This window comes from Thunnus maccoyii, chromosome 3 (genome assembly GCF_910596095.1).
Source record: "Thunnus maccoyii chromosome 3, fThuMac1.1, whole genome shotgun sequence".
Classification (NCBI taxonomy): domain Eukaryota; kingdom Metazoa; phylum Chordata; class Actinopteri; order Scombriformes; family Scombridae; genus Thunnus; species Thunnus maccoyii.
In genome coordinates, this window is record NC_056535.1 from 22307764 (window position 1) to 22325559 (window position 17796).

The window sequence follows — 17796 nt, forward strand, 5'->3', positions numbered from 1 at the left end:
GATTTGTCTGTTTTATTTTAACTCATTGACAATTACTGTATGCACATTCTCTTTTCAAAATTTTTGCTGAAATATTAATTTAATTTAATTGCTCCTCTTTCTTTTGTGTTGCTGTTCAGGGAGAAGCCGGTCCTACTGGTGCTCGTGGACCTGAGGGTGCTCAGGGACCCCGTGGAGAGTCTGGCACTCCTGGATCATCCGGACCCTCTGGCGCTTCTGTAAGTGATGCTGTGAACACGTATTAGAAAGAAAACGTTAACTTTGAAGTTTAAGCAAAAGGCTTTACTTAATAGGAAATACTTTTAGAAGGAAAGGAAATACTTTTAAAATTACATTTTAGAGTGCACAGTACTTTGAGGCTGTTCAAATGGGCTGTGTCAACAAATATACTTTATTTTTAACAACAGTCTTTTTTAAATATATCCCACTCTGTTATACTGGGTGATATTTTTCATTTTATAGATACTATTTCAAGCACTGACGGAACCGAGTTGTAGAGAGGCTGTTAATTATATATATACATATTTTAACATTTTTATCAGTCCCAGAATAATAACATAATCAGGAGCTGTAATGATTATTGCAGTGCGTTCACTTGCTTTATTTCTTTTTTCCCTCTACAGGGAAACCCCGGTACTGATGGTATCCCTGGATCTAAAGGATCAGCTGTAAGTATAAAATCCTTATTTGTCTGTGTTTCAAACTGCCACCACCTTTATGTGTATTTTTGTATTAAGCTATTTTACAGTAGAAGTGTACAATATGTGTTCCTCACACGTCAACAGAGCACTAATTTACAGACTCTACACTCTAACTGAACAGAATAAAAGCTTGAAAGTCAGTTTTAGGTAAACATTACAGTTATAGTAACTGTTGTCCCTTCTCGCTGATGCACTGTTAAAGTCACACTGATGTTACACAAGCTGTTAACTTGTAGTAAAATGTGTGATAACTTATTCTGGACTACATCCATTTCCATGTGCAGATGGTTGAGTGACCAGTCAGCTGACTAACATTGTGTTTCTCTGTCTCTCTCTCAAGGGTGCTCCTGGTATTGCTGGTGCGCCTGGTTTCCCCGGACCTCGTGGGCCTCCTGGGCCTCAGGGAGCAACTGGACCTCTCGGGCCAAAAGGAACATCTGTATGTACTCACTGAATAATTCATGACGCAGAGATAACTCCTTTCATTGCAGTTGTGTTGGGTCTAAGTTTATTCCCAGTTCACAATTGATATCAGCTGCTCATTTCTAGTTCCAAATAATAACACGGCACTGAAAAAATAATCACAACCTGCTGCTTTCTCTCTCTCTCTCTTTGTCTGTCTGTCTATCTGTCTGTTTGTCTGTCTATTTGTTACTGTTTAGGGAGATCCAGGTATTCCAGGGTTCAAAGGAGAGGCTGGACCCAAAGGAGAAATTGTGAGTTTTGTTTTGTTTTCTTTTACTTTTCCTTGTATTCCTTCATTTTTCACCATATTCCACTAAACCCAGACATGCTATTTAGCCATATAATAAACATAAATAACAATCATGTTTAAGATCAAGCGCATTTGAAATCAGCAGATTTTAGATATTTTAAATTACATGATCTGAAATGACCTTGTGCTTTCTCATGTAGTCTGATAGATACAGAACATATCAACTCAAAGTGATTAGCATCTCTTACTGGTGCTGAAATAGGTTTCCTCAAATTCACTTTTGCATGTCCAATCATCACAATAGACAATATTTATTTCATTTCTCAAAAGTCTTTGAAGCCTTTTTTCGTCCTGTACTAACACAGTCTGTTATGGATGTGTTTTCCAGGGACCAGCTGGTCTTCAGGGACCACATGGCCCACAAGGAGAAGAAGGCAAGAGAGGACCCAGAGGTGAGCCTGGTGCTGCTGGACCACTTGGACCTCCTGGAGAGAGAGTGAGTGCTTTCAAATTTGTCAAAATCAGGTTATTTTAGAGCTTAATGAAAGATATTCTGGTTGGCAACACTCTGCTAGAGCACTGCCACCCAATACTGTATTGGTGAAAGTAAAACCTATGGTTTTAATCAGTAATGCAAATAATTTCAAGTAAAATCAGTTTTAATGAAACAAAATGATTCCTTTTCTTGCTTGGTACCTCTCCAAGCACCATTATGAGATTCAGTGACTAAAATATCATTGTTGTAACCATGACCCTGTCTCCGGTGTGGTGTTTTCTGTGTAGGGAGCCCCCGGTAACCGTGGTTTCCCTGGACAAGATGGTCTTGCTGGTCCCAAGGTGAGTGTTGTCACAGTTACACTCATTCCTGAGAAGAGGTTTTTATCATCACTGTAGAAAAAGAAAATCTGCTCTGAAAGAGAAAATGAACAGTGCTGCATCAATAACATACAGATATGGTAGAGGCATGAAGAGATTAGGAAATGTATGCAGCAGATGTGTCAATAATCACGGGTATAAACCTGTGACTGTTGCTGCATATTGCATTTGGAAATTGCTGTTGACAATGATGTAGTCCAGTATTCTCGTTGGATTACTATTTGTCTTTGACTGTTACATTGACAAAATTACATTTCTGAATCACCTTATCATGATGTTGTCACATACTGAAGGACTCATATTGCTTAAAAATCACATCTCCATGAAGTGCAATTCAATTTCCTTCAATTTGACTCCATAACCTTCAAATCCAACCATGAAAAAAACAACACTTTCATATTTCTGGTGCTTTAGTGTAGCGTCATCAGAACTTACAAATCTGTCTTTGATTGTAGGTTTTTGCAGACTTTCAGAATTGACATTATTCTGCTGAAGCACTTTTTTTGAGGGTTTTGAAAGTCAGCCCTCCAGGCATTTCACACAGGCCTTTATAGGTTCTCTGTTCTTCCAGAAAGTTAATCAGCCTTCACACAGCCTTAAGGCTCAAGGGATAGCATGCCACCACCAACCGACCAGCTTAACACAGAATGAGAGAAACTGCCCCAAAACAGAATATTTCCATCTTTAATCTTACTCCTCCAAGCTCATGTTCAAACTTTGATTCATTTAGTTTCATTATTGTTTGACCAGCTCTGAGCATAGTTTTTTTTTATTTTAAATATTTAGGATTTAACAACTTGCCCAAAGTCTCTTCTGGATTATTACAAACTGGAGTAGAGCGCACTTTCTTTCAGCTGGCTTTTTAATTTTAATGCAAATGCTGTTTTGTCTAGTAAAGATGGTACCTTGATTATACTGGTTATAAGACGATGTATTATAATTTTGTTCAGGTCTTCTCAGTCTTGCTTTGGACAAAAATGACTTGTATTGAACTGTCCCCCTAGAAGCTTTCAGTTTAACTGTAATCAGGCAGTGAGATAGTTTTCAGCACTCAAGGAGAACAATTTGACCGTAAACTCCTACACTGCATTATCACAAACAACTGAAAAATATGCTTCAGTTGACATCCTTTATCAACATTTAAGTAGTGACTATAACATACTTTGTAGAAGAGAAGAAGACGTGTGTTTGGATTATGCATGTGTGAATATAGGGATGGAGTACCTGATGTGATAGCAATTTGAGAAAACCTCACAAAACATTTCTCAAAAAAACAAGAAATATAGAACTTTTGATTTGTGCCATATATAGTTACATAATTTAATGTATTCTTTGATTTAAAAAAAGAGCTCTACATAATTGTAATTTTTCATGAACAATTAAAAGAAAATAACATCCTCATAACATTGCATTCCCCAACATAATGTGTCACTGATGTATTTTTAAGTTTTTTTACACAAGAAGTTACGACAAAAAAGACGTTTTATAGGCTTTTACAGCTATAACTTTTTCTCTTAATGTAATAGTTTTAAAAACACAGAAGTCATTTGGAGATCTATTTAACACTTGGGAATAAATTATTTATAAATGAGGATTTTGGGATGACTTATAAGCATTAGTCATTCGTCTTATTTGACCTTGCTGTGGTAGAGGTAAATGCAAAATACATAGACTAAACATTTTACATAATTTTGGGAAAAGATTTCACTGAACATATTATTGACTCTGTTGTCCAAGATGACATCTCTTGAAGATAACTTCTCGCCTAATTAACTCAATCAAGTTAAATTGCACAAAATGACATGCACTTTTAAAATCATGTGCTTGATGAGGCACGTTATAAGTGAAGGGCCTGTTCAGGGTTCACAATGAAACCATATTAGCACCCTTACTGATGAATGATGAAGTATATAATAAATCACTTTTTTCGGTGTAAAGCAAAGACTGAAATTGCTGAAATTGACTGAAATTTTTGCTCCAGTTTCTCCATAACTGAATCTAAAGCTCACTGTGCAGGCAGCAGTGATACATGTAACTCCACCATGTGGCCATAAGGTGGCAGCATAGCTCTGAAGCCCATGATGCACCAGTGACCTACATGTCCCATTTCGCCAAAGCCAGCATCTCATTTAACATTATCTTCCCCCGCACAATTTCATTTATACCAAAATGAATCTGCCAGAATTTAATCTTCTCATCTCCAGCGGCTCAATGAAACTCCTTCAGACTATTAAAAGGGAAACTCATTTCCTCTGTGGTTTGAGAATTGAAGTGTCGCCCCTTTACTAATTTGACTGAGTGACCAACCCCCTGTTTTTAATCTCTCTCTCCTAACACAGGGAGCCCCTGGTGAGCGTGGACCCTCTGGTGCCAGTGGTCCCAAGGGTGCTAACGGTGACCCTGGCCGTCCTGGAGAACCTGGTCTGCCTGGTGCCAGAGTAAGATCTTTACTAATCACATGTTTCACCTGTTTTACCACAGAAATGGGCAGCAAAACATGTATAAATAAGGAAAAATAAATTGATTATCAGATTGATGCCTGTGTATTATCACATTTAAAATAATTTGGCTTTGTTACCAGTTAGCCTAACTTGCTATGCAGGTGAGAGATGATGTCAGATGTCATCAATAATTCACACTGTGCTTTAAAATAGAAACTGTATGGTGAAGTTCAACTAATTATTATCTAGCTGAGATTTGGACCAGCGCTAATTTGCTCTTGTGGTACATTTCTCAACTGATAATATACTGCTTTCCTGCAATAACAGTGTTGGGATTTTTTTTGTTTGTTTGTGTTTTTTGTTGTTGTTGTTTTGCTCATAAGTGTTTTGCTCGCTCCTGGAGAGATTTAATTTCCCAAGAGCAACACAAGTGGCTCTTGATATTACTGAATAATCACTCTGGGGCAAAGAAAAACAAAAGCAGTAAACCAAGTAGTAAACCGAGCCCAGTAACATCTGTCACCTTAAATGTTCTCTCTAATTCATATTTCAATTCTTAGTCATTTCCATCAGTAGGTTTTGGAAGTTTTGCTAGCTCCACACAGGCCCAATCAGAGGCGTAAATTCAGTTTCCCACAGTGCCATATGTTTGTACCTTTATTCAGCATGTGTCTGTATGCAGATGTCTGATGACTTATCTGGATTTCGGCTGTGTTTCTGTTCTCTGACAGGGCCTTACTGGACGTCCTGGTGATGCTGGTCCTCAAGGCAAAGTTGGACCTTCTGTGAGTGCATTTTTGTAACGGCTATAATGTGATTGTTGTATGATGGTAAACCATTAGGAATAATCACACATCATTTATCGTCAGGCAGCATTATGGGTTTTTAATATTACACAACCAGCAAGAGATTGTAATTTTAGCAATTGTGCTATTGACACGTAATGAATCATAAGTGGCTCATCAAATTGAATTGCAAATTACATTGATTTATCCACCAATCTACTGTACCAGCCTGATTCCCAGTAGTGTTTGTGTTTCAAATGAGCTAAACTGCAGAGCGATAATGTCTCATGTTGCTTGCTTCAACATTCACGTTGAACTTAGAATGAAAAAATTGACTGGCCTGAAAAAAATATATATATTGTTCATACCAAACACCAAAACTCTCCACTGGAAAATCCAAGTGATTTCTTGGCACCTCTTTTGCATGTTGCAAATCGGCCATTTAACTTATCTGTAGTAAACCATCAAAAACAGTGACAACAGATGCATTGTAAACACTTTGATATGAAAATGAGAATTTTAAAACAACGTTATGTTTTGCATTTTCTAACATACAACAAGTTTGCTGCTCAGGGACTGTATTTCATTAAATCACCGTAGCTAACTAACAGTGATTAAGCAGTTGTTTCTTTTTTTTTGATTGGCTGACTGAAGGTCTGGCATATGGTCAGACTGATTATGACTGAGTGATTATTCGATCTATAAATTCTTTGCTTCTTGGCTTTCCTGTTTTACCCCTCTGGGGTTTGTTGGGTTTATTCTTTCATTCATTTCGAAGTAAGGGAGGAAGTGAAATTTTCAACTAATTGAGTAGCAGTCGTATACCTTCAGGCTATATTCGACATTTCTCTGCTACTCCTCTCTATTCCACATCTCCAGTCAAACACAAAGTGTGATTAAGCATTTTTCAGTGTCGCCTCCAGTCTTTGGAAACAGTTTACACGTCTCCATCAGACCCATCTTTTGACAGCTACTTTTGACTCCTCAAAAATGTTATCATGATTGCATATATTCTGTTATTTATTCCCTTAGATTATGTATTTTGATTCTTAATTTCTATGAAAATCATTTTGGTCAACATTTGAGGTTTTTAAATGTGCTCCTTAACAAAATTGATTTAACTCTCCTCCACTAGGGAGCTGCTGGTGAGGATGGTCGCCCAGGACCCCCCGGCCCACAGGGTGCCCGTGGACAGCCTGGTGTCATGGGATTCCCCGGACCCAAGGGAGCAACTGTAAGCAACTATGCAAAAAAAAAAAGAAAATGTGAATGAGTAACACAGCTGTGGGAATTATCTATATAGGAAAAATGTTCACCTGTTTCAGATTTTGGGCCAACAGGACTTACTACTTACTACTCTTATTGTCTTATTTGTCCTTTCTAAAATAACATCCCTGGATTACCTGTTCAGTAACACCCAGAGTACTGCTAAACCGTTTTATGCCATTTGATTTGCACCGTCACATGTACCCTCTCTGCTCTCAAAATAGGTCCCAAGCGAATCAGCAGTGACCCTGTGATTAACTGCTGCTTTTTGTTTCTGTTGTGATTAGGGTGAGCCTGGCAAGTCTGGTGAGAAAGGACTGTCTGGAGCTCCCGGTCTGAGAGTAAGTTATTCACCTTTTCTATTTCCAATAACCCACTGATAACATCGAAATGTATTTTACATGTATTTTTTCCTGTAATTTCAAAATACAAACATGTCTCTAAAGCATGAATTAATCAGGTGTGTAACATAGAAGAAACAGCCGCTCTGGAATATACAATAATAAGAAAATACTGTTTAGAAACCAGTTAATAACAGTCATGCTGTAGTAGAGTAGACTGCTTTCAGTCTCTGGATGTTCATGATTATTAATCAGGTGTCCAATTTATTAAACAGATTAAATTAAAACCTTTTTTCCAGATATGCAGGGTGTTTTGTAGTCTGTCTACTATGACTCACCATTGATCTACTGTTCAGCTTCCACATGAGAAGCATGTTGAAAAGCTCAATTATAGCTACAGTGTCAGATGTCTATCTAGTTAATAGCATCACCTTTGGCTTAACTCTTGATATTTATCTATTTGTCCCCCCCTACCTCCTTCTCTTTCTTCCTCTCCTCAGGGTCTGCCTGGCAAAGATGGAGAAACTGGCTCTGCTGGACCCCCCGGCCCTGCTGTACGCATCTCTGTCTTCCCCCATCCCACTCCATATAGCTTTAACACTGATATTATCTTTCCCCTTTCTCAGTCTGTACTTAGAAGCCTTCAGTATCTCCATTTCCCAGACTGCCATGACGATAGCTCTGTCGGAAAAAAATAATCCTTGACACAAATGTCCTGACATTGTGAGATGGCATCACTGACTCAAAGACTTTCAGCCTGTTTTGAAGCTTGTGTTTCAATGTGGTTATTTAACCCGTATAAACACTGTAAAATGTAAAAACTCAATTACATGAAATGTTTACTGATATCAGAGATGCATAATTGGCATATTATAGTAATATTTGCCCACTATCATCAACATCAAAATCATATTTGAAATTCTTGACACTTAGTTAATGACAGAAGTTGATTGTGATTATGGATTATTTGTTTAGGGCCCTGCTGGAGAGAGAGGTGAGCAAGGACAGCCTGGTCCCTCAGGTTTCCAGGTGAGTCTGTCTGCTTCTACCTTTATTTACATGTTAAAGTTTATTTATGAATACAAAACTGTAACTCTAATGCTTTCTGTGTCGCAGTAATTGTATGACTGTTTTTCCAGTGTCTAATTTCCAAAAAAACATGGCACATACAACCACTCAGTTTCTCTCTGGTATTACACTCAGCTTTGCAAATAAATCAGAACAGACTGACCTGAATGAAAATTCCCACATTATGACTGATACAGCTACATGTTTTTTAAGGATTGACCTGCTTTTTTTATTACTACATAAATATGGTTTAAAATAGCATGTGTTGATTTATTGCTGTACATGAATTTGTGTCATTTTCATTCATTTCTGTTTCAATGTTTTTTAAGATTTTTCTGTGTTTCCTGCACACAGGGTCTGCCTGGACCTCCTGGCCCACCTGGTGAGGGAGGCAAGCCCGGAGACCAGGTGGGTGCACTTCTTTGGTGAAATTAAGCTTATAAAGTCAAACTCACTTAGAGGAAATTCTAGCCTTGTGCTGTTATATGGTTGAAGAGGAGATGTTTAGTCCAAAAGGTTGTTGTGCCTATGTCATTAGAAGGACATTATTATTCGAATTCACTTACAGCAACTGACCCTCCAGCTACCTTACTCCCAACCCTGACAGTGTTCATGTTCTGCACCACCATTTCACTGATACAAGACATTTAAATTCAGACCTGTGTCCTAAAATGAATGAAATAAGGAACTCTGCCTCTATCTAGGTTGTTCCTTTATGAAAGCATCTTAGTATTAAATTCCTGCTATTTATTTTCTTGTTTGTCTCACTGTGGATGGAAAAATTTAGCATCCATGTTCTCCAAATATATTAGAACAATCATCCTATAAATATCTGGCTCTCACTAATAATGAATTAGTCAGCTGGGTCACTACTGTACCCCCAATCAAGCATAACTAATCTATTTGTAGTGGTCGCACGATTACATAAAGAGTTCCTCTTTTACAAACATACAGACTTGATTTATCAAATACAGATTGTGCATATCTTTTCTCCTAACTCCTCTTCTTTTTCTCCTTCAAGGGTGTTCCTGGAGAGGCTGGAGCTGCTGGTGCCACTGGACCCAGAGTAAGTTGATAGCCTTAATTTAAATTCACTACCGTTTAGATGACTGATTGTCAGACATGCAGCTGATTGTCGCTGTGTCACTGTGCAGGGAGAGCGTGGTTTCCCAGGAGAGAGAGGAGCTGCAGGGCCTCAGGGTCTGCAGGGACCCCGAGGTCTGCCTGGAACTCCTGGAACTGACGGACCCAAGGTGAGTCCAACGTTTGCTCTTAAAACCAGAAAGAGGCACATTTTTAAACATTATCCCCGGAGGTGTATTTATGCCACTGGCAATAAAGCTCTGGTTATACCGCCAGTTTCTTAATATATTCTTATTGCATACAGCAGCACAGCAACAGCAGCATTTGTTTTGGCAGTAATTATCCCAAGTATTTGTGAGTTTCCAAGGTGGTAAGCCACCAAGATCTTGACACATCACGTCTTATTTACAATTAAATTAGTATATGACAGCCTAAATAATACCTACATTGCATAAATATATGGATTATACAGTAATTTGTCAGAACTGTATTGTGATTTGAGGAAGAGCTCAAAGCGGCTGCAATTCCTACTCTTGGTTTGTTATCTGGTCAGATTTTAATCCCAGTTCATAGGTTTTCCTCCCCTAAGGTCAGACAGGAGCGGATAGAGAGGATGAGGATTATAGAGCTGAGTGTGAATATGATGGTGATAGAGGATGGATGATGAGACAGTTGTGGAGGGTGAAGCAGGATTCTGAGAAAGATGCAGAATGTTTTGCTGCAAGAAACAAATTGTACGTTTACCCCCTTAAGTAAAAAAAAAAAACAGTTTTAATATATTCACAAGCAGCTACAAGGCTGTGTGAGCCCTGTGGTTACAGCTTAACGATTGGAGAGTTGGTGTTTGTGTGTCTGATCTCCAGTCTGACGCTGCAGCAAAAAGCACTGCCAATAAGCCTGCCATCTTTTGACCAGGAGTGGGCCTGGTGGAGCCACTTTGAGAAAATCTAAGCTTGTATTTGCTTCCATTTTCTCTGCTTTGATATTCAGAACTGAGACTGTGTTATGACAAAACCTTAAAGAATCTAAAAGTAAAGGAACATGTGGAATTTGAGATATTTTTCATGTCTAACATTGACTGACTGATTAATCAGATGTTTTTTCATTTTATATTTTACACTTTTGTATTTAAGATTTGGTCAGGAAAGTTGGTAAAACTTTATTTTAATCCAGAGAGTGAACAACCTGTTTCAGGTGGGCCACAATGTTTTCACACTGCTCTTTCAAGTTTTCCCAATTATGTGATAACCTTGAACAGAGCATGCAGAGACAAGATGTGTTTGGGTCTCTGTTGTTGAATAAGTAGATGCATTCTCACTCTGCGACAGCACCCTTTTGTGTTTCTGACTCATATCTAAATAAAACCAAAGTCTAAGCAAAAGCAATCTAAAATATGACAAACAAACAAAAGAACTACTTTGTTCCCTCAATTGCATTGGTAAACATATGGCACCTTCTCACATCTGCAGCAGGTGCTTACGTATGTATGTTATTCAATATGCAGTGACCTGAAGAAGCTTTTCTGTCTGTGTCTCGATCCACTGCTGTCATTGCACTAACCTCTCTCCATTTATTTCTACTCCACAATAGGGAGCTATTGGACCTGCTGGTGCCCCAGGAGCTCAGGGACCCCCCGGCCTGCAGGGTATGCCTGGAGAGAGAGGAGGTGCTGGCATTCCTGGACCCAAAGGAGACAGAGTAAGCCACAGTATAAAAGACTGAATACTTAGACATTTAATATGTCGAATTGTATGTACTTTGTATCAAGTTTTATGCCTAAACCCCTGTCAACCCCCATAGGGTGACATTGGAGAGAAAGGACCTGAAGGTGCTTCCGGCAAAGACGGTGCCAGAGTGAGTGATTGTCTTCCATTTTATTTTTCATGACAGCTAATTGTCAGTGATGTCAGTGTTATACTAATTCATTGCGTCACAATTGTTCAAGTCTTAAAACTCATTTTGTGTTACAGGGTCTCACTGGTCCCATTGGCCCTCCTGGTCCTTCTGGTCCCAACGGTGAGAAGGTGAGCACTATATCATTTTTAAAATCTTTTAACTATTGGCACAGTGGCACAGAAATGTTTTTTGTTGGTATTTTTGTTTAACATATCTTAAATAGAAGCTATCATGATCCTATGTTTAAATACCTGCTTTGGCCTTGCATTCATCTTTGGAATCCGTTCATAATGTCATTAACTGTATATATCTGAACTTACTGTTCATATCTCGATGTGTGTTGCTGATGCAGCTGCTGTCTTTTCTTATAGGGTGAATCTGGACCTGCTGGTCCTTCTGGTGCTCCTGGTACCCGTGGTGCTCCTGTAAGTGTCACTGTTAAATCAAGGTTGATTCACCCTGAAAATGTGATGCCATTATCTGTGTAAAAAAAGTTCAGATTATTAATTTAATGCAGGTACAGCAGCTTGTGGTACAAAAACTGATTTCTTCGGTTTGAGGGAGGATTCCTCAAGATATCCACTAATTCAATTCTCTATTCAATAGCAGGTTTTGCTTAAGAGACAGTCGTTTTGTAAGATTTAGAGATATTTTAAAAATAGGTTTTCTGTATTGATGTTGGAGTTCAGGAGCTTTTTCAGCAGATCACCCACTGCTTTCACTTTCAATCAATAAATAAACCTTAAACTATTTTCTGAGTTCATTCTTGCCTCTCTTCCTTCCTCTTTCAGGGTGACAGAGGTGAGACTGGACCTCCTGGACCTGCTGGATTTGCTGGACCCCCTGTAAGTAACAAAAACAACACTGACCAGTTCTTATTTCTGCAGAAGTCTGAATAACATGACCCCAGGGCCATAGACTAAATGTCATGACATTTATATATTGATATAAATGATATATATATAAATCTTTATTTAAATATCAAGTTATACTTTAGTTGTCTTTGTGGCTTTTCTATTCAGTCATTAATATTTATGATTACACTGAGCTACTGTAAGTGAATTTTTCATAGATGATTTAAAGGAGATTCATTGTCAAACATGTCTCCAACGATCTGAAGCGACCTTATGTGAAGGACAGAAAATAAGTTGCAGCATAAAGCCAACAGCTTGGCTTTTTAAATATGCACACAGTATGTTTAGTGCAACTCCAACTAAAATGTAATATAATGTACATAAATTGAAACACAAAATTTAGCAAACCGTGTAAAATTAGTAATACAAAGCTGATTAGTAAAATAACAAGCACAGCAATTAGTAACTCCTCTAAAACTGACAATGAAAGAAATATATGATTATTGGATTATAGCACAGATAGGTACACAATATACAACTATAACCTCAACACCTTGATAATAAAATTACCAGTTAAAGAGCTTTGTGACTCCTTTATTCACATGATAAAAAAGGATATAAACCCTCTCTGCATGTTAAGTTACCTGGAAAATGAGATTCTAGTTTAACGGACATGTTCCTCTTTATCAAAAGAAGACATGAGCTGTGTGATGACAGACATCACCTGATGCAACTTTTCCTTTGTCAGACCTCTTTTCTTTAACTACTGTCTAGAAAGACTTGGATATCTAATTGCTTTTACCTCTATTTTAGGCCTGAGTGAATCTTTTTTTATCTTGACTCATGTATTGTTTCTTGTGTGTTATTCTGTGGGGAGAGATTAGTGTGCAGACAGGAGGAAGTCTTCTTATTACTAATTCATTTATTTCCTCCCAGAGACTCCGGGCAGACATCAAATAAATAAATGTTTTTAATAAGCGCATCCTTCCAAATGGATTTTCATCAATGTTGTTGTGTCAATACAGTTTAATGAGTTTTTTTTAAGGGTTGCACTATGATTAATTATTGAATTTATTTCAGAATGAATAACGCTACAAGGTGTCAAAATACTTTTTGCTTCACAGCTCACAGACTGTAACATCACAGCTTATCACTACACAGACTGAGAATAGACGCCACAAAAAACATTAGCAGCTCTTCAAAAAACATAAGGGAGTGGAGCACACTGATTAATTTGCAGCCTTTAATTGTGCAAACAGACTAATGTTTCGATACTACTGGGTTTGACAGTAGTGTCAAACTGAGAAGCACCTGATTCAACTGCTTTTTGTTGGAAGATGCATGAAGTACCCTGTTTCTATTAGCATCTCTTATTTGATACATTGAAATCCAACTTCACACCTCTAGACTTGTAATTGTTACTGAAGCAATAACAATCCCAATCAAGTTTTCTGTGAAAACAATAATGAAAAGAAGAGGAAAGGTGAAAAAAAAGATCTTTTCTTTCATTTTTATGTAAATTTTTATGTAAATTCCTTCTGAAGTAAATTGCACACTTGCTACTACTTTAAATCAAATCTTCAGTCAAACTTTTGGTGAACACCTGCCACTCTGGCAACAAGTGACATGATAATGCTAAATGCTAAAATATAGCATGACAATAGCACTAATAGAGAAGAGTCATAAAGTTAGTCAACTGACTCAGCGATATCATTTATTTTCATTTAAGTTTGCTAACATTAGCCACCATAAGCTAATGGTCAAACCAGACCAAGGAAAGGCTGTATCTGCAAAAACTTTGAGTGTATTAAAATGAGCAAGGGTTTGTTTTATGCCTTGTTAATTCAACATTTCATTTGTAACAGAAACAAGATGTAATTTCTTCTTTCAAAAGTTACATGGTCTTGCTTTAAACATTCCATGTCTGTTTATATACAGAGATAGATAAAATATCTTCCTCATTTAACTTTTACTTAAGCTTCATTTGTTGTTGTTTATGTCTAACATATTTAATAACTGTTTCTGTTTTTTCCACCAGGGTGCTGATGGTCAACCTGGAGCCAAGGGAGAGCAGGGAGAATCTGGACAGAAGGGTGATGCTGGTGCCCCTGGACCCCAAGGACCATCTGGTGCCCCTGGACCTGCCGTGAGTATCTCTCTAGGCTCTTTTACTCTGCTGCTGAATAAAACAGTCATTTTCTCTAGCTTTGCCTTAACCTTAAAACATGAGGGTTTATACCAAAACCTTGGATGTTTGCAGCCTATTGAAGTTTTGAACATTGCATAACAGTTCAATAGACACTCAGCATTTCTTATGAGACAAAACATGTATGAGTGCACATGTTAAATGTTTGTGGTAGGGTTAACATCAAGCCAGAGTGAAAGCTCTCCTTTTCACTGATTGTGCCACACCAGGCAAAGCAACTGACAGTGTTTTAAATAAGCTTATATTTTCTTCCATAAAACATATCACAGCTATCAGACACTGAGGTACATAATGTTTTCTGTTGCAGGGTCCTACAGGTGTTTCTGGACCTAAAGGTGCTCGTGGTGCTCAGGGACCTCCTGTAAGTGACCTTTTGAAAATGCATTTTTCTTTTGCAAAGTTTCTCACTTTCAATTCATTTGAAATATTTTGTCATTTTACTTTTGCTGTACAGTAGCACATGCAGAAACCATCATTTTGATTGACTATTTTATGGCATTGTCTAACTTAATCTACCCACTCTCTCTCAGGGCGCCACTGGTTTCCCTGGTGCTGCTGGCCGTGTCGGACCCCCTGGTCCCAATGTAAGTTCAATCTCCTGGTATCTCAACCTTCATTCATCCCGCTGAGTTCTCATGTAAAATGAACATTACCAATTACATTTACCAAAAAAACAATTTATAATATTGATACATCGTTTACATAGACTTCTGCAATAAATTAACTGTTAAATAATTACAGGTAATATGAGAAAGATGAAAAATGAAGGCCCAGTTAGATTCATTGATCATGTCACTGTGAAATTGGGTACAGGGGAGGAGGAGGAAACTGGGCTTGATTTATTTTTCAAAAGCACGTACCAGATGCAGCAGAACAGATACAGGAATGTTTTTCTAAATGTCACCTGACTTATTGTCACATCAGAAGCCTTTTTAATTTGCACCTGTTAAACACCCGCTGTTGCTGTTGCAGTGCCTACGCACTACCAAAGCAGCTTGTCAGACACAGTAGGAATTGTAGCTTGTTTGGAATATTTTTACAGACTCGCTAAGAGGAAGTGCATATTGTCAGAAAAAGTCTGATACTGTAAGAGTGCAAATAGGAGATATGTGTTGTTAGCGATTATTTAAAGAGGCACATACTCAAAATAATCAAAATAATAAAAAACTTAACCTCTGTGTGACATGTCGTTGTTTCAATAAACCCAGTCTTTGCGATCATGATGTTTGAATTTATATGGGTGCTTGTATGTGGTAGAAATTAAATGTGTTTGTAATGTTATTCCATGTATGTGATTTCATTTAATGTATGCATTGCAATCCTCCATGCATATCCTAGGGTAATCCTGGACCTGCTGGTCCTGCCGGCCCTCCTGGTAAAGACGGACCTAAGGGTGTGAGGGGAGACGGTGGACCCCCAGGCAGACAGGGTGACGCTGGGCTTCGCGGTCCAGCTGGGACTTCGGGAGAGAAGGGAGATGCTGGAGAGGACGGTCCCCCTGTGAGTTTGTCATGCTTTTATCGTATCCCTTCATATACTCAAGACACTGTTGGGTTTCTACATAATCTGTGACTTCTTGACCTTGTGGTGCTGAAATACCACTCCAGTCCTGAACATCCACACACACACATATTTAGCCACTCTCTCTTTCTCTCTTCTCTATTTCTATTTATATGTTAAGGTTGATACTCTTGTCAGTGCCCCTGACCAAGGCACTGGCAAAAGAACTGGAGTTGGTCCCCAGGTGCTGCATGGTGGCTGCCCACTGCTCCTAGTGTGTGTGTATAGGATAGGTCAAATGCAGAATATCAATTTCCCCATGGGGATCAATAAAGTACTTCTTCTTTCTTCTTCTTCTAAGAAGAATTTCTCTCCAAACTGCACACATCACCTTGAAAACTGTCAAGGTGAACACAGGCGTTTGTTATAGAGAGAAGAAAATGATTAAATGTGTTGGTTTTCTATGTTTTTGTCAACTTTTACGAAGCTCTGTCAGCCCAAAGAGCCAATTTCATCAGTAATGGACAGCAGCCGAGCACACACTCCATTAATACACAGAGCTGTCAGTGTCCATCAGTGACTGTAATAGCAGACCAAGACATATGACAGCACAGGGCAGCGCAAGCCCAGTGACAGACTAATGACAGGACCCCGGTCTTTTACCTTGCCTACACTCAGCACTACACACACACCCATCATAAACAAATAATAATAATACCTTTATATAGCGCTTTTCAAAACAAGTTACAAAGTGCTATACATACAATTTAAAAAGACAATAAGCAAACAGGTAATAACATATTATGATAAAATACAACAAAAGATAATAAAACAAACAGTAAAATCAATAAAAAGCAAGTCCAAATCAGTGAGTTTTTAAAAGTGACTTAAAAGAAGACAATGTGTTAGCCTCCCTGATTTCCTCCAGCAGGTCATTCCACAACTGAAGAGCCCAAGCAGAAAAGGCCCGGTCACCTTTAGTTTTAAGGTTTGACCAAGGAATGGCCAGGAACCTGACCCACCAGAGGATCTCAGGTTGCATTAAGGCTCATAGGAGGTCAGGAGATATGCCATATATTCTGGAGCTAACCCTCTATGAGCCTTAAAAGTGATCACTAAAATTTTAAAATCCACTCCAAGATGGACTGGGTTGAAGGGATTATAAAAGCGATGTGATGTGTTCTCTCCTGTTGGACCTGGTTATGAGTCTGGCTGCAGCAATTTGAATCAGCTGAAGTTTAATGAGGTTTTGTTGTGTGGGGCATGAGAATAGTGCATTGCAGTAATCTAACTGGGATGAAATTAATGCATGAATTACTGTTTCTAAATTCTAAGTTTAACTGCAGACAATTTGATGCCATCTAGTTATTGATATCTGCAATGCATGTGTGGAGGTTGTTTAAATGATTGGTGTCATCAGTGTCAAAGGAGAGATATAATTGTGTATCATCAGCTTAGAAATGATAACTGATTTTGTGTTTTTTAATAATATGACCAAGTGGTAGCATGTAAATGGAAAAAGGGCCCAAGAACGGATCCCTGCGGAACTCCATGTGCTGATTGATAGTTTGCACACAGAATGACCTTCCTGAAAGATAAGAACAGAACCAATCTAAAACCTGAAATGCCCACCCAATTTTCAAGACTTCAATTAAAATATTATGATCAACAGTGTCAAAACCTGCAGACACATCCAACAGGAGTAATACAGTGTGTTGACCAGAGTTAGCTGCTAAGGAGTGCATTTTCTGTGCTATAATCTGCCCTTAAACCCGACTGAAATACCTCAAAGAGACCATTACCATTCGTGAAAGAATTTATCTGACTTTTGCAAAGAATGGCAGTTTTGAGATTGGCCGGAAATGATTAAGAGTATCTGGCTTTAGTGTGGGTTTTTAAGGAGAGGTTGTACTACTGCTGTTTTAAAACAATCAGGAACAAGACCAGAGGAGAGTAAAGATTTGAATGAATCCAGAAATTGACAGGTTATGACAAGGGCTTCTTTAAGGAAATGGGTAGGAATGAATCAAAGGTAGAGTTCTTCATTTTGGCAGTGGTCTCAGT

At 38.3% G+C, this 17796-nt stretch overlaps 1 protein-coding gene across 1 annotated transcript in view; it reads left to right on the forward strand.

Moving 5' to 3' along the window:
- col2a1b (collagen, type II, alpha 1b) overlaps positions 1-17796 on the forward strand; it is a 53922-nt gene that overhangs the window by 23677 nt on the left and 12449 nt on the right. Inside the window, exons 19-42 of the mRNA XM_042407091.1 lie at positions 120-218; positions 624-668; positions 1042-1140; positions 1364-1417; positions 1805-1912; positions 2200-2253; positions 4632-4730; positions 5465-5518; positions 6654-6752; positions 7072-7125; positions 7626-7679; positions 8101-8154; positions 8548-8601; positions 9215-9259; positions 9348-9446; positions 10867-10974; positions 11077-11130; positions 11247-11300; positions 11544-11597; positions 11964-12017; positions 14065-14172; positions 14540-14593; positions 14763-14816; positions 15571-15732. Coding sequence (XP_042263025.1) covers positions 120-218; positions 624-668; positions 1042-1140; positions 1364-1417; positions 1805-1912; positions 2200-2253; positions 4632-4730; positions 5465-5518; positions 6654-6752; positions 7072-7125; positions 7626-7679; positions 8101-8154; positions 8548-8601; positions 9215-9259; positions 9348-9446; positions 10867-10974; positions 11077-11130; positions 11247-11300; positions 11544-11597; positions 11964-12017; positions 14065-14172; positions 14540-14593; positions 14763-14816; positions 15571-15732 — 1773 coding nt within the window. The remainder of the gene's footprint in view (positions 1-119; positions 219-623; positions 669-1041; positions 1141-1363; positions 1418-1804; positions 1913-2199; positions 2254-4631; positions 4731-5464; positions 5519-6653; positions 6753-7071; positions 7126-7625; positions 7680-8100; positions 8155-8547; positions 8602-9214; positions 9260-9347; positions 9447-10866; positions 10975-11076; positions 11131-11246; positions 11301-11543; positions 11598-11963; positions 12018-14064; positions 14173-14539; positions 14594-14762; positions 14817-15570; positions 15733-17796) is intronic.